This window comes from Limulus polyphemus, unplaced genomic scaffold (genome assembly GCF_000517525.1).
Source record: "Limulus polyphemus unplaced genomic scaffold, Limulus_polyphemus-2.1.2 Scaffold313, whole genome shotgun sequence".
NCBI classification, from domain to species: domain Eukaryota; kingdom Metazoa; phylum Arthropoda; class Merostomata; order Xiphosura; family Limulidae; genus Limulus; species Limulus polyphemus.
In genome coordinates, this window is record NW_013665923.1 from 352,850 (window position 1) to 369,473 (window position 16,624).

The 16,624-nt window shown below is 30.2% G+C and overlaps 1 protein-coding gene across 4 annotated transcripts in view; it reads left to right on the forward strand.

Annotated features, from left to right (window-relative positions):
* LOC106457294 (phosphatidylinositol 3,4,5-trisphosphate 3-phosphatase and dual-specificity protein phosphatase PTEN-like) overlaps positions 1 to 16,624 on the forward strand; it is a 103,784-nt gene that overhangs the window by 63,898 nt on the left and 23,262 nt on the right. For all 4 annotated transcript variants that reach the window (XM_013916683.2, XM_022383149.1, XM_022383150.1 and 1 more), the window contains 3 exons: positions 6,908 to 7,015; positions 10,863 to 11,004; positions 12,873 to 13,036. In XM_013916683.2, the coding sequence (XP_013772137.2) occupies positions 6,908 to 7,015; positions 10,863 to 11,004; positions 12,873 to 13,036 (414 nt within the window). The remainder of the gene's footprint in view (positions 1 to 6,907; positions 7,016 to 10,862; positions 11,005 to 12,872; positions 13,037 to 16,624) is intronic.

Consider the following 16,624-nt stretch of genomic DNA (forward strand, 5'->3'; position numbering starts at 1 on the left):
AAAAAATTAACATCTAACTGCATAAGTGTATCTTCAAATGGCTTGTCAGGTACTTTATAGGAAATGTTTTTTCTGCCTTCAAGACATTTATTTCTCTGCAAGATGTGTGGGTACATTCATTTGTACATTGGTTGGTACATTTCTTTCTCACTTCCAACAAAGCCTGCCTTTTTTTAAATAGTGATTCTGGAACTTACACTTTTGAACACATCCTACATGCTGTTCCAGTTCTATATCCAACTTTGCAAGTAATTCTTTTTCTTTCAAGGAGTTTCCATTGTTTAGCAATTACAAGTCCTCTGATCCAGAAGCACCATGGAAAGCAAAGTTTCTTTCTGCAAGAGTGGCTGTGCAATTGAAGTTGGATGCATCAAAAAATCATACCACTATTTCCTTTCAGCTTCAAAAATACACTTTTTTTTTTACTAATCAAAAATAGAATAACTTGTCAGAATGACCTGAAGTAGAAACTTGTTAGGTAAACTCATTTCACAAATAAATAGTTTATCTACATTTCAATTAACAATTAATACCGAAAGTAATGCATAAAGACAGCAAAGCAAAATAGATACTGAAAATTTAAAGCCGGTTTGTGCACAGTAATTTCTCAGATAAATATTGCTGCAGTTTACATCATGAACCTTAAGTGCATTTATGTACAGAGTTATCATTGTTTTTAAAGATTATAAGATGTAATGTTGATCTGCTGTGTAGTAGGAAATTGTTAGATATTGCTGTCTTTCATAGTGTCATGAAATCATATTAAGTATTCTGATCTTTTGGACAAAAATAAACTGATGGTATAAAATTATAACTACTCATCAAATGTCAAAATCACCAGATATTTTTAATTTGAAATTTGGAATTAATTGGTATGTTAGTATTTTAAAAAGGTGAGTAGGTCTTTATAATAACATTTAGAAATCTGAAAATTATTTTTCCATACCAATAGTAATAATAAGAAAACTTTTTCCTTTTGGATAGAATCTTTCTCCATTTTTACTTTCTTTGTCTTTTTTCTACATCTAAGGAGTGAGACTTTTTTGAATTCATTTATACTTGTACACTAATACCTATGAGCCAGTATCTTTCTCAAATCATGCACACTGAACATGTACTTTACTTAGCACCGAATCGACTCATGCATACCATACATGTGCCTGTGTGAGAAGTGTTTTTGGATTGCTTTAATTGAAAACATATTTTTTCAATTCATTGTAATACTAAAGCAAAGGTCATACCTCTGATTAAAAAAAGAAAAAAAATCCCTATGAATTGGGATTCTTTGAGCTGCTCTGGGTTCAGAACAATTGCTTAGTCATCCTTTGCCTAATGATAACATTACATACACACTCACAAACTTGTACCTATTTATCTAGATATAGCTTATATGTATGCCTAATTCTAAGTTAATTGTGGTGTTTAGCTAGTGAACAGTCTGTTGTAATAGAGGATGTTTTCTGTTGAATTTTTTTTTTTTTTTACCATTACATATTTTTTATAAAAATTCAATTTTGGTTTAAGTCTTGAGTTTTTATAGAATATCTTAGATTTATGAAGGAATGGCACTGTAGACATGATGCCACCAAACTGATTAAGGTGCAACATAATGCATCTAGAAGAGAGTGTTTTTTTTATTTTATATATGAAACTTTCTGTTTAAATTCTCTATTCTAATGGTATATACTAATATAAATGTTGAGAAGTTTTAAAAAACAAATAATAATTAAAAACATTAAAGGATTTTAATAAATTCCCTTTTTAATTAACTAAGGATAGTGGCTTTATTTCAAATGTAGAAAATGTTTTAAACTCTAGTGTATTAAATGTTGAGTGCCACTACTACCAATGTTGGGGGGTGGATAAATAGGGTCTGGAAACTGGAAAGTTTTAAGGTGCTTTAAAATGAAACTTGAGACTCATTGAGCTTTTAAATTATTTAAGAAAATACCAAATACAAAAATAATAGACAAACCTTTTTCATTAAGATTATTTTTATTATAAATGAAATTAGAAAATTATGCTAAATTATTGAACTTAAAACTGCAAACTTAAATGCAAAAGAATATAAAAATCACAAACTCTCAGTTCAAAGCGCTAAGCCTAGTCCAGGTAAAGGTCATGCACTCGTGACCCATAACCCAGAGAAAATTAATCCTAACATTTGTGGATCAACTTCTTTCCTAAAAATGTATCTGCTTTGAGTTAATTTTTCAATATAATGATTAATATGTATAGGTGTACGATATAGCATGATTTAAGCTACTATAGAAAGATAATAAAAGTCACATACATCCCATGCAGTTTTTACCAGAATCAAATTTTCTAAGGCTTATAAGAAAGTGCTATTGCCTACTAGTAAAGCACAAGCTCTACTTGGCAGTTACTATAATAAACATTACACACGTTCATATTGTAAACTACAGAGAACAAATTTTCATCACATGCTTTGCTTATAACCCTATGATTTGTTAAACATGAAATACATTGATTGGAATAACAGGGTACCGAAATTGACACCTTCGACTAGGATTGGCTAAAAGTTTTACAACTGAGGGTTAGTGAACCCATATACTGTTTACTGAAGAAAATAAACTAGAAAAAGGTTTACATACCAATCATAGATGACAGAACCAGTGCTAAAGTGCAAGGAAAAAAATGTAAAAACATTTTTTTTTTCTTAGAGGTCACTTATTTATAGTCTCCAACACATTTTGGATTTTTTTATTAAATTTTTCTTCAAACTTCTTTAAATAATGCAATTTAGTGCAAATAATTGAATATTATGCTACTATTTACAAAAATAAAATCTGAAAACCAATAAAAGATAAGTTTATAATTTTTCAATTCACAAATGCGATTTGCTTTCCTGATAAGACAAAATGGCTCTGGTAGGTGATGGGTTAAGGACTGTATCAATATCACCAAAATGTTGGCGGATGAGGTAAAAGAATCTACCATAAATGCATGCTGGCATCATCTTTGGCCTGAAGTTCTGAATGATTTCAAGGGATTTCTGATGGTTGAAAAGGAAGTTGCTAATATTGTGAGACTCGCTAAAGAAATCTGAGGTTGGGATTTGATAATAGGAGGGATGAGAAGGTGCTTGAGTTACTGGAATCACATTACCAAATGCCAATGAATGAAGAACTTGAAGTGCCGATAGCCTCCAGCGACAATGATAGTGATGAAGATGCTGAAATGACTGAACCTGCTAAACCCATCCTGACAACGAAGGTTGTGTCCAATTTTCTATGCAAGGCAGAAGAGCATGCAGAAATAGCTGTAGACATTGATCCCATAATGAAGAGAAATATTAAATTTAAGAGGGTTTAATGACTTTCTAGCACCATACAGAGGAATCTTGAAAGATTAATGGAGGAAAGCCAAACAGTTGAAATTTACTGATATTATGAAGCCCAAGTCAGTCAATTAATGCCTTCTGACCCCATCCCATCTATATCTGCTTCGTTGGAGTTTGAGGCAGAATTTTCCGATGATCCATTGGCCTTAAATTAACCTCTCAACCTCCAAATCTATTATCATCATCATTGCAAGTCTTCCTCTCATCAACGAAAGGTCTTCCTTTTCATCATTCATAGGTGAGTGTTACAATAAAATGCAATACTGTATTATTTCATTTGACATATTTTCATTTACAGGTACAGGATATCACATGTGAATGCTATTACGTTAATGATTTTATATTGTTAGTTCATATTCAATACTGGATACTTTCATTTATGTGTAAAAAAAATCCACATATAAGCATTTATCGGAGACTTAACACAGCTGTGTTTCCTTTTCCCTATTAAGGTATTGAGTTCCTCCAACATGGTTTGCTCAAGAAACATATCCCCCATGTTTGAGGAGGGCTCACTGTGTACTCAAACATGTTCCTCTCTTTATGCATTTTTTCTGTTCATGCTCCTATTTTTGAAATATGATTTTAAATCAGTCCTGTTTGTTTTACAAAATTCCCTCGCAAAAAGAAACAGTTTTGTTCTTTACTTTTTTCTCAGAATACGTATTCAGCATGTACAAAGAATGATGGATGGATCAGTGTTGATATTGATATGAAATTTCAGGAATTGCAAAAAATTAATAATTTTCTTGTACTCTTGAAAAGAAGATTTTGATATACATTTTTTTTCTGCCACTAACCATTCAGAAGTTACAGAGCATGACTGACACAGACATTTGGCTATTATATTTGATGATTAATGGCAAAAAATGAAATGCAAGTGTCACCAAAATGAAATATATTATCATGAATGTAGAATTTTAAAAATCTGACAATAAAATTTAACTTTTTTTGACAACATATGAAATGAATTATAAAAAGTAAATCTCTACCTATTTTGAGGCTTGCACCAACTGCTCACCGATTCCTTTTCTTAGGAAGAAATGTTTAGGGGTGATAAGAATCTTTCCTCAGCCAGTGAAGATTCCAAGAGATGTACACATGACAGTTAGTAACATAAACTTGAAAAGTTTTAGGAACAGGCACTTAAATATTGGTAGTGCACAGCACAAAGTTTTGTAAAATTTAGATATGTACTACTGTGTAATTGGTGTAATAATAATAATAATAAATTATTTATAATATATCTCACTATATATCAATGTATTGACTTGCTGGTCCTTTGTCTCTATTTAATACTTGTTTTTGTTTTTTATATTTCATTATTTCTAATGTTTCTCTAATATTTAATGATATAAAACTTTGAGGCTGAGCTAAAATTAAAGTTTTTTCCCATAATATTGTATATTGGGTAGTTTTTACATGTTCGGCTATAGCTGAAGTTTCTGTTTTCTTATTTCTTATGTAACTTTTGTGTTCTTGCAATCTATATTTTAAATTTCTTTTAGTTCGACCAATATAAACACTACCACATTCACATTCTAACTTGTATACACCCATTTTATCTGTTAATTCTATTTTGTCTTTAGCATTCCCTATCGTATCTTTTATCTTATTTATTGTTTTGAAGATAGGGTAAAAATTCTGATACTTTTTAAATACTTTATATAATTGACTTGTTAAACCTGGAATGTAAAGTAAACTTAGGGTTTCTTTTTTTTCATAAACAGATTTTAATGTGGTATTTTTAACTGAATTCACATTTTTGTTAAATTTCTTAAATGCTTTGTCTACTATATTTGGTTCAAATCCTCTATGAATAGCTATATATTTAATTAATAACAATTTGTTATTTAAACCTTCCTGTCTTGAACATATTTTTAAAGCTCTATAAATATATGTGCAAAATGCTGATATTTTGTGGGTTTTTATATGACATGATTCCATAAATTTTTTATTATTATTATTACACCAATGAAATATGGAAATAACAATGAAGTAATGTGAAAAGGGGAAAGTATAAAATAGCCTTGCAAGTTACTTCTGAGGATGATATGGATCACGTAGAAACATGTACGTGTAAGGTGATATTTCTATTTTAAAGTGGAAACCGTATGGCTTCAATAAAGTATTTATTGTGTAAATACAAAATGTTGTTTTTAATTATTTATTATAATTTAAAATTTTATATACAAGTGCCGGTAGGGCATATTTATAAATAAAACACCATTGGTAGTTGGAATTGCAGATCAACCATGATGAAAAATGAACTGCCCTTGTATGACACACCTGTTAACAAAGTCACTAATCACCAGTAATTCTGATTAAGAAGTTAGCACACAGGATCACATACAAAAGATATGGTTTTCAAACAAGACCCAAAACTCAAGTGCTTTCGAATAGTTCACTATTCTTCTTCTTATAATAAATGTTTGATAACAATTAAAAAGAAAGTAACAAAATCATAGGTTTTGGTATTTGTCCTTTTTTCAGAGTAAAATAAAAAACTTATGATTTTCACAGTATTGCATGACAGTGAGATATATACAAGAATACTGGAGGAAAGAAAGACTATGATTTTATGAAATAAAGCCTTTGGATTCTCTAGCCCAAGTTTTGTGATGATAGGCATTTATTTTTCAGTTTTGTTTTGTCTTAATCTTCAAAGAAATAAACCTTCATTACCATGTGAATTTTGTTCACATATAACTAAGTCATTATTATTTTCATCTTTACCTTTGCAATAAATAGTTAGCCTTTGAAATGTTACAGTTAATGAATATCACAGCCTTGATGTCATTTAATATGCTTTTTACTTTTTTGACTTTTGGAGAGTTCTTTATATTGGTGATATAGGTTTATAGAACACTTTGTTGATAGTAATCACAAAAGACTTGTATGCGTGTATTATCTGTTATCACATTCATGGCTTGTGGTGCCTAAATTTCATTTTTTGTTGCTGCTTTTCAACAGAATGTTAACACTCCAAATGTAAGTCTTTTAAAAAGCTTTTTTCATGGTATCTTGAACACCTGGGTCTCTGAGCCTTATTTGACAAAGTTTGTTCTTTCCATCGTATGTTGAAAATTGTTTTAGGACATTCTTGTAATAACCATGTTCATAAGTAATGTAATATATGCTTTATAGCTATCTTGTAATGTCTCAGTTAATCTTCTTTTCTTTCCTTGATATACCTAAATGATTCACATTTTATTGATATTTAAGTTTTTTTCATTGTACATTTCATTTTTTCTTGTGATTGACAAAGAGCAGAATTATTACCAAAGAAATGTATCTTTTTTTTCATATAGGGCGCAATGACATACTATTTTTGGGTTGGTTCTTAATATTTGTTGTACTGAAAAATGTCTAGATTTTTATAATCTGCCAACTACTTTTTTTATCATAGAGAATTTAATTGAAATTCTTGTGGCCTTGTGTTTTGTAATTCAACAAAATATTTATTTTATGAATGATGTATTTTGTGCATGTAAATACTGTTATAGAAGTCTTTGTGCTCACATAAAATTTTTTTCTTTTCAGGGTAGAACAGGAGTTATGGTATGTGCCTACTTGTTACATAAACAGATCTGCTCAACACCTGAAGATGCTATGATTATGTATGGTCAAGCACGAACTCTTGACCAGAAGGTAAAAATTTGTAATATCAACTTTAGTTCTTTATGGATTGGAAAAATATTGTAACGTGTAAATAGTAGCTTTAATAGTTTTATTTACATATTCTTATGACTTAGCTCAAAGATGTTATTGTTATTATGTGTAATAGCCACTCTTACTTATGCGTGTTATAATCATAAGATAATGACTAAGTAATTGGAAAACTGATGTAATTACAACATTTCATGAGAAAGCAATGATATTTGTTTAAAGTTTTCTCTCTCCAGCATTCAGTTCAGTGTTTGCTTTGAAGGAGAGTCAACTTTAATATGCTTGGCTATAGATCATTAATTTGGTATGGTAGACAGTCAATTTATTAGTATAGTTTAACCGAAAAAGGTAGCCTTTCACATTCCCTATAAAACCACACAAGAAACTAATGATTCTGCATCTAATAATGACTATTGTGAAAGCTGTCCAGTATTGTTGATTTGAAAGAGCTCTAGCTCTTTATGATCAGTTCAAATATCATAGACAGATGTTAATAACATTTACTATGAAATTCCTAAAACTTTAGTGTAGGAAGATAAACACACACATATATATTGTATCATAGATCAATACTAGAATGTAATAATTTTGCTTTTACGACTAGGTACCATACTTCCGGTCATGTACATAGCTATTCTCATTCAGTGCTGCCCTCTATTTGCATTTTTTTCACTCCCACACACCCCTTGATTCACATGGTTTAATTGATTCTCACATGCCAATTATCATGCAACAAATCTCCACCTATAATAATGCTACACACCCACATGACTAATGCAACCCCCTCTATTGCAGTGTTTCCCAAATGCTGGTCCGGGGACTGGCGTTTGGTCCTTGAATTAATTTCTACCAGTCCCCAACATGTCTTGGCTGTTGAAAGCACTGACACTTATTTACGTTTTTTTTCAATATTTGATGACTAAAAGTTGCCTAAGTCCTTTTTCTCCAAAAATATTTTTAGAAATTTACCGGTCCATGATTGACCAAAATTTGGTAACTACAGTTCTGTGGTTTTCTACCTAACTATCACTTCTCATTTGGCAGTGCTCATATTCTGATGTTTAGTTTGTGCTCTCTTCAAGTTTTGTTTTTTGTATCTTTATATCAATTTCTCTCAACAAGTTTATTTCTTATACAATAGTGATATCTGTAATTTATTCTGATTGTGTTTGATTATTCATTTGGAATTATGGATTTCAAATTCTAAGTTATCACTTTGGAGTTAATGTCAGCACATTTACACAAGCTTCAGGTGGTGGTCCTTGACAGGGGGAATTGTCAGCTTTTAATTATCAGGAGATTGATTGTCGAATGAGCTGACTTCATTGGATATTGGCTCTAGTTTGGGGGCTCACACATTTTGAAATAAGGTCTGCTGATTTTGGAAAGATAAGGCATTATAGTGTTATGGTTTTTGAATATTTTTACTGTGAATATTATTATCTTTAGTTATTTGGGTTCAATAACACAAGTTTAATTAGATTGGTCAATACTCAGTCAAGTTCAGATTTGAAATGAGATCTTAGTTGTAGCCTTTATCCTGTAACAATAGATTAGGCTTAACATGGGTTTTTGTTATTTTAAGATTACCTGTAATTCATCTTACTGGTATTTTGTAAGTTAGGTTAACTATATTGTTTTTTCTTCAAAACATCATGTGTCATACATATGTTCTTCTCAGTAGATACTTCTTCTCCAAGTATTGTACATATTACTGTTAGGTTAGAGTTTTTAAATTAGAGCTTTGTGATATACTTTGTCCTGCACATTTTGATTAGGCTTAACAAGTGTCTGTTATTTTTTTATTTACCTGTAGTTCATTAGTTCATCTTATGGGTAACTTGATAATTAGGTTAAATATTGTGTTTTCTTCAACACATAACATCTTATACATATGGTTATTTCACTACACCCTTACTTATATTTACATTATATTGACTATATCATTTTCATAATTCTTTATAATTTATACTTCTTACAATTAATTTTAGGGGTTGGGGTCTGCTCTACCTTCCTCCACCCTGTCAATTGGTGCTTACATTTCTGCCTAAACTCAAAGTGATAGTTAGGTAGAATAGCATAAAGGGAGTCATGTGGGTGTGTGGCACTACTATTGGTGGTGGTTTTTTGCATGATAACTTGCATGTGAGAATCAGTTAAACCATGTGAATTGAGTAATGCATGGGAGTGAAAGGCTTGTGGCATGCAAAAACTTTTTTGCAAATAGTGGGCAGCACTGAACAAAAATAGCTATGTATGTGTGTATGTTGGAAATGTATTTTCAGTGTAGGAAACTTATAACTTTAAAGCTCTCATTCCAAAGCACGGCACACTAGTCAAAGCTAAACTTGTAACTAAAAGGTATTGTGAAATTTGTTTCAGTATGATAACATCAGAACTACTGACTAAAAGATGAGAATGTTTATAGTGAAAAATCAATATCTTTAGTATAGTCCTTGAATTGTCAGCAGAAGTTAGTAATGTTTTCAAAAGTTGTTGCTTTATACAGATTAGCTAAAACTAGTTTCTTGAAGGCAATAATGGTTACTGTGAAAAGAAAGCTTGTAAACAGAAAGTTATAATGCTGTTTTGAATCGTGAGTATATTCTGTTCAATCATGTCAGAATCCATATTGCAATTTGATAATTCGTATAATAATTTTATATAGAAAAAAAACTGATGCACTTGTCACTCTGTATGCATTGCCTTATGATATTTTACATTTTTTCTTTGTGTAATACAACTTATCTCAATTTTTCTTTCTTTCTTTTAATTACTTTATTTATATTTTAGAATAATTTGCTTCTCTGTCATCCTACTTGTTTGGTCTAGTAGTTATTATGTCTGATCCCTCTCAAGATGATTTTTTTTGTAATTTTCTATTTTTTTAAATATTTTATTGCCTCTGCTTTTTATTTGGTTAGGTGGTTAGATATGATGCTAATTTTCCTTCTACCCTTATGATATTTTTGTTTAGTAATTTTGGATTAAACAAGTACTATAGTTGGAGATCTTTCACTTTGCTGTTTGTGGCTTCTGTTGTCTTTTCAGTATCTTTATATTCTAAGACCTATTGATTTGTCTGACTGGGCCAGGTGGTTAGGGCACTTGACTCACAATCTGTGGGTTCGAATCCCCATCCCACCAAACGTGCTTGACCTTCAGCCATGGGGATGTTATAATATGACAGTCAACCCCACTATTTGTTGGTAAAAGAGAAGCCCAAGAGTTAGTGGTGGGTAGTGATTAGCTGCCTTCCCTTTAGTCTTTCACTACTAAATTAGGCACAGCTAGTGCAGATAGCCCTCATGTAGCTTTACACAAAACTCAAAACAAACAAAAACAAACTGTTTGACTTTTGGTCAAACAGGCTTTTAAAAGTTGTGGAGAATAAACCATTTTATTACCTGTGAACAATTTGTTTATATTATTCTTCAGGGCATGTTGACTTTTCTCAAATATGGCAGTGCTCTATAACATCCTCATGAAGTCATGTGATTTTGATCTATTTAGACAAATCAACAATCATATTGTTCACCAGATGCTAGGGGCTCAGTTTAATTTTGTTTATATTACTCTGGGCCTTGAAACTTTCCATCAACCCTTAGTCTTGTCATATCCCTTAGATAATTAACATAACTTCAGATCAACAGTTTCTTTAAATGGCGTTTTTCTTTTTTTAATGAGTCACAGCATGTTCAAATCATTAAATTTGTATATCATTGTGTTAGGTTCATGCTTTTCTAAATATCAAACACAAACTAGAGCAATTTATGATTTTCCTTCTTTCATACAATGTCATGTAACATAGTTGTTCAATCAATTTTAGGGAGTTACGATACCAAGTCAGAGAAGATATGTGAACTATTATGGTGAGCTAGTCAGTAAGAACATTGAGTACAAACCTTTGGCATTGATTTTGAGGTCAGTAAAACTTGACCCAATCCCAATTTGTACTGGAGGAACAAGTAGTAAGTACAGTAGTAGTCTATATGATTTTACACTTGACATAGTTTTTTGTGCTTACAAAGACAGATATCCTGTTCAGTTTTGTAAGTTATTGGTTTATAATTTAAAATATTTTACATTGGAAAAACATTTGTACTTATTTTGTAGTGATATTTGTAATTCTATAAAGATTTCATTCCTCAGTATAATTTCAGACAGTTTAAAAAATTGATGCAGGTACAAATGCAATTTAAACTTAATATTAGAAATTTGTTGATATGCTCCCTTTTCAATTCAAGGTATTTGTGATGATATCATACAAGTAAGAATCATGTAAGATGATGTACGTGTGAAAGTGGGTTTATGGCCTCAGTTGTACTAAGTTTGTAACAAATGGCTTGGTACACAAGTACCAAATATTTACCATCATTTATAGATGATCTCAATTTGGTAAGCTCTCAATGTAATAGAAGACATTAGTTTTGTATGAGTATACAGTAATGAGTCTAGACTTTGATAGAATTGAATATTTGAAATACTTACACAACTGTAATAAATATGTGTATTTATGACTTGATATTAAATGGTTCAAGTGCTTGGAGTGTGATGACTCACCAGTTACTAATAAACTTTGTTTAAAAATCTTATTTAACAGAAAGTCAGTCTGATTATATAGTATACATGAAATAAAATGTAAGCAATCTCTCAAACTGAAACACCTGTTTGCACTACATTATGCTCGAGGATTTAAATAAACATCTTTTGAAATTCGTGTCTGTCCGTTAGTGATTTCATATATATATATATATATTTTTTTATTTGATACTACAAAAGTCTACATACTAATCTTTACGCAAAAAGTGTATAAATGAAAAAAATTTGATGTATAAATTAAAACAATCTCACTTGGCTAGTATTGCTTGTGTAGGAATACCACATTTATTTCTCACTTCATTCCTTTCAAATAAAAACTGTTTAATTCAGATAATTCAGCAAATTTTATATTGTTAATTGAACTGCAGTCTTTGCTATCATGAATTACAACTACTTGTGACTAAAATATAGTGTGATTTATTCATGCAATAATATAAACATTTTCAGTGTTTTGATTATAGTCATTTTTAAGTTTGCAGTGTAGATACCAATATCATGAATTACAACTACTTGTGACTAAAATATAGTGTGATTTATTCATGCAATAATATAAACATTTTCAGTGTTTTGATTATAGTTATTTTTAAGTTTGCAGTATAGATACCAATATTTTGATTGTTCATATTGAGAACTGTGCATCTCTCTATGGATTAATCTAAGTGAAAACTGTACAAAAACTCTTAAAGAATGAAGAAGATATATTTAGGCTTTATTGATGGAGTTAAGATCATGTTTGGATACAGATATTTAATGTTTTATGCAAATAGCATTTCAAATATATAATCATGACTTCCATAGACGTAGCCCATCTGATAATTACTGGTATTTGAGCAAAAAGTCTCCTGATGAATGTTTTGTGGCAAATTTAAAGATAAGCCATAGATATTATTTTTACACACCACACATCTGATTAGTAATCTGTAAAGGATTAATTAAGAGGAGTGTGAAGAAAAAACATCTTTAGTCAAGTGTGATTTTAACCTTTTTGTTAAGGTTTAAAAGCCTTAATATTCTACTAGCATAGGCATTTAACACAACTGCAGTGAGTTTACTTTTCGTTATAGTAATTCATTGAAAATAAAGAATACCTAAATGTAACTAATATAGCATTTTGATGTGTGTGTGTGTGTTTGTATGTGTATGTGTGTGTGTGTGTGTGTGTATATATATAAAATATTTATTCTATAGTAACAAATTGCTAAAGAATAAGATACAGTAATACATATACATTTTGCAGGTCCATATTTTGTAGTGTACCAACTAAATGTGAAGTTATACACATCCCCTGTGATAGAGTTCAGAAAAGGCTCAAAGTTCCTACATTTTGAGATTCCTCAGTCAATACTAGTGTGTGGGGATATAAAAATTGATTTCTATAACAAGCCCAAAATGATGAAGAAGGTAGGTTGTTGACAGATAATCTTGTACAAATTAATATTACAACAAATACTACAAAGTGTGGAAAACTCGAACTTTAAAATACCTTAAGTTACTAATAAAAGGTCTGTAGCATTTGGATGGTAATTCAAAGCTGGATTCTTGTGCCAAATCAGTAGTGTTTTCTTTACTCTAAGCAGTGTCTCGTTCTCTGCACTTGCAATCAACTTGAACATTCATTGAGACACCACCTCATCACAATCACCTAGTGCATGTTGAACAATACATGAATTATCTTTAGACTTCAGATTACTGTATTCTTTTGTTTATTCCCCTAGTCTTCTTATTGTGGAACCAATATAAGTTCCCTCACATGTTGAGTAATGGAATTCATAACTCGCATGGGATTGTTGAGGAAGACAATTTTATCCATAATTGAGAATTATGTTTAATCCAAGTGTAAAGTTTAAACACACATTTTATTTCTCTTTGGGAATAAACTTATGAAGACATTTTATTAGATTTTATTTTTAATGATATGGTTTAAAGCTATTGAAGTATGAATAAAGTCCAGTGTAAGGGCTATAAACACCACGTTACTTATGATCTAGGGCAGCGTGGTGATATAAGCTTTTTTGTTGTTTAACTGTTACTCATAAGTAAGACTATTGTTTATTAATCATAATTATTATTCTAGAATTTTAGCAGCTCTTCTCGAAAAGTTATTAAATGATTGGTATATAATTTACTTCATTGTTAAACATTCCAAGTTTGTTGTACACAAGATTGTTCATAATAGGTTAAATAGGCTTTTCTTGGCACTCACAAATAAAGTTTATCATGTTGACAATTTATAGTCATAAAAATTATATAAGCCTCTTCATTTTATACCACAAATATGCCATCCATATGACAATTATAAATAAGTTGCTTAAACTGAGAAGGACAGTCATCTAGCCTTTTGTGTTCATAAAAACACATTAGCCATGATAGGAGCTAAACACAAGCTCATGCTAACTCCATCTGTTTATTCATATAACTCTTTGTTAAATTGTTTGTTTGTTTAACCCATTTAGTAATTGATTTTGGCCATATTATAATTTGAAGCATAAATTAGTAGCCATACTTAGTGATACAAGAACAGAAATATTTACATTAAAGAAAATATTTTGCTTTTGTATATACTCCATAAAGTTAATTATTTACTTTAAAAACCTCAGGCTTAAAATACTGCTACACAGTTTTTACAAAATAACGTTAAAACACAAAAATATTGTACAACTTAGTATTACTTTATTTTTGTTTATTACTTATTAATTAGCTTTTGTTTGTAGATACTCCTGACAATATTATTATTATCTGTCTTGTTATACATTAACAGAGATTGAAAAACGAGTATTATCAAAGGTTTTAAGATTTACACTATCCTTAGATCAGATACAATTTCACGATTACCTCACACTATTTGAACTATTGTTAAGATAACCTAAGAATTATATCTATCCTGTCAGTAGTATTTAGTAATGTAAAAACCCATATAAGCAGGTCTGCATTCATATAATGTTAGATTATCAGTGACACTATTGAGTTCTCTGGATTGACCAAAGACCCTGCAATTGCAAAAGAAAATAAATAAATTAAGGTACTGGTTAGATGTGAAAAAATGGAAGCATTGTTGGTAACAGGACATAGCAATATTAGATCAGTGGTATCTCATCTTCTTTTTTATAGCTTGCCAAAAGTTCATAAACTTGGTTGTTCCATTTCTTCTATGGTGTCCTAGTATAGGCTGTTTGAACTACAGTTTAGCCAAATTCTTGAGCTTGTGTTTTTTTATTAATGGATTTCACTTGTAACAGTTACAGCCTTTTAGGTAGTTTTAAACTTTCAAAGAAAATAGTTAATGTGAGGTTTGATGATAAAGTATTTTATAGCTATCCTGGATATTGAGTCTTTTTCACAAACATTTCACTAAATGAGATTATTGATTTATGCTTGAAATTAGTATTTGAGCAAGATGAATTAATAAGTAGATTAAATAAACAAATATTTAAGAGATTAGTCAAATTGCAACTAAAGAAACTTTTTTCTTTCAATTCAACGAAGAGTTTTGTGAACAAACATAATGGATGTGTGTTTATCTCCTTTCATAGTTAATGAGTTTGTGTTTTTATGAAGAGAAAAGGCTAGATGTCCTTCTCGATTTAAACAACTTTTTTTATAACCTTTGTGTATGTGACATATTTGTGATGTAAAATGAAGAATGGCTGATGAAGTTTGTTGATTTCAAAAATGGTCTCCATGATAACAAACTACTAGTGAATGTCAACAAAAATATATTTTTTGTACTCTCTTGTGTACAGCAACTTAGAATGTTTTACACTGGAGTACATTATAAACCAATATACACTGGACTTTATTCACAATTTGATAGCTTTATGCCACATTATTATAAAGAAAATCTAACCAAATGTCTTGTATGTTGTACTTACAATATTACCATTCCTTTGAGTGTTATCAACAAGAACTGAATAACTTAGCATCAGTTTTGAAAATGAATTTTTTTCCAAAACATTTTGTCATTATGTCAAGTTTGATATTGAGAAAATGGTAAAACAATTTTTCATTCCTTCTCAATTAAGTTCTGATGTTCCTAAACTTCTAGTATTCGTACCTTTACCTTATACTGGAGTTCATTCACTCAAGTCAACTCAAAGAGAAATTGCATGCTATTATAAGAATTTTTCCACAGAGCAAGCTATGTATTGAAACCTTTCACTTGGGTTCAAAAATTTTATCAATTAGTAAACCAAGTTCTTAGTATCCTTTTGCATGAGTATCATGACATTTGTTTGCTTCAACTTGCTTATCCTCTATTTTTATCATCACCCTTGCCGTGCTCACCTATCACATCCTCTCTTTTACAAATAGCCAATAATTTTCTTTGAGTTTGCTATTTATGCAGAAAGACAGTTTCAATTTACTGAATGACTTATAATGCAACCTTGTTTTCAGTAAATATTTTTAGTTATTTCACCTACAGTTAGATTGTTCTATCGCAGAATTCAGGACCAGTAACTAAGGGAATTATTTTAAATTATAATAGTTATAGGACATTGTTTGCTTTGTGCATCATATTATTTTCTATTCTTAAATGCATAGATGAAATAATTAAATATTTATTAATGTACTGGTACCATCATTACAAAAAAAGGAGGCTTAAGTTTCATCAGCAAGCCAACAGCAAAAATAGGAAGATGCCACATGTAAGTACTAATTTTCTTGTTTTTTTATGTATAATTTTATTTATTGTTATAAGAGTAACTAACTTATTAAGTTAGATTATGTAAGATAATGAAAAAATTATTACAAAAATTTCTCAATGAGATATGTCTGCAAGTAGCTTGTGCATTACATCATTCAACATGTGACTGCATTTTACTGCCAGAAAATAATTATGTTCTTAAAACAAAACATTTCCTAGCACAGTGAATGACCTTATTCTCAAAAATTAAAACTGATCAATAGCATGTAGGTACAAATAATTATGTTCTTAAAACAAAACATTTCCTAGCACAGTGAATGACCTTATTCTAACTAAAAATTAAACGT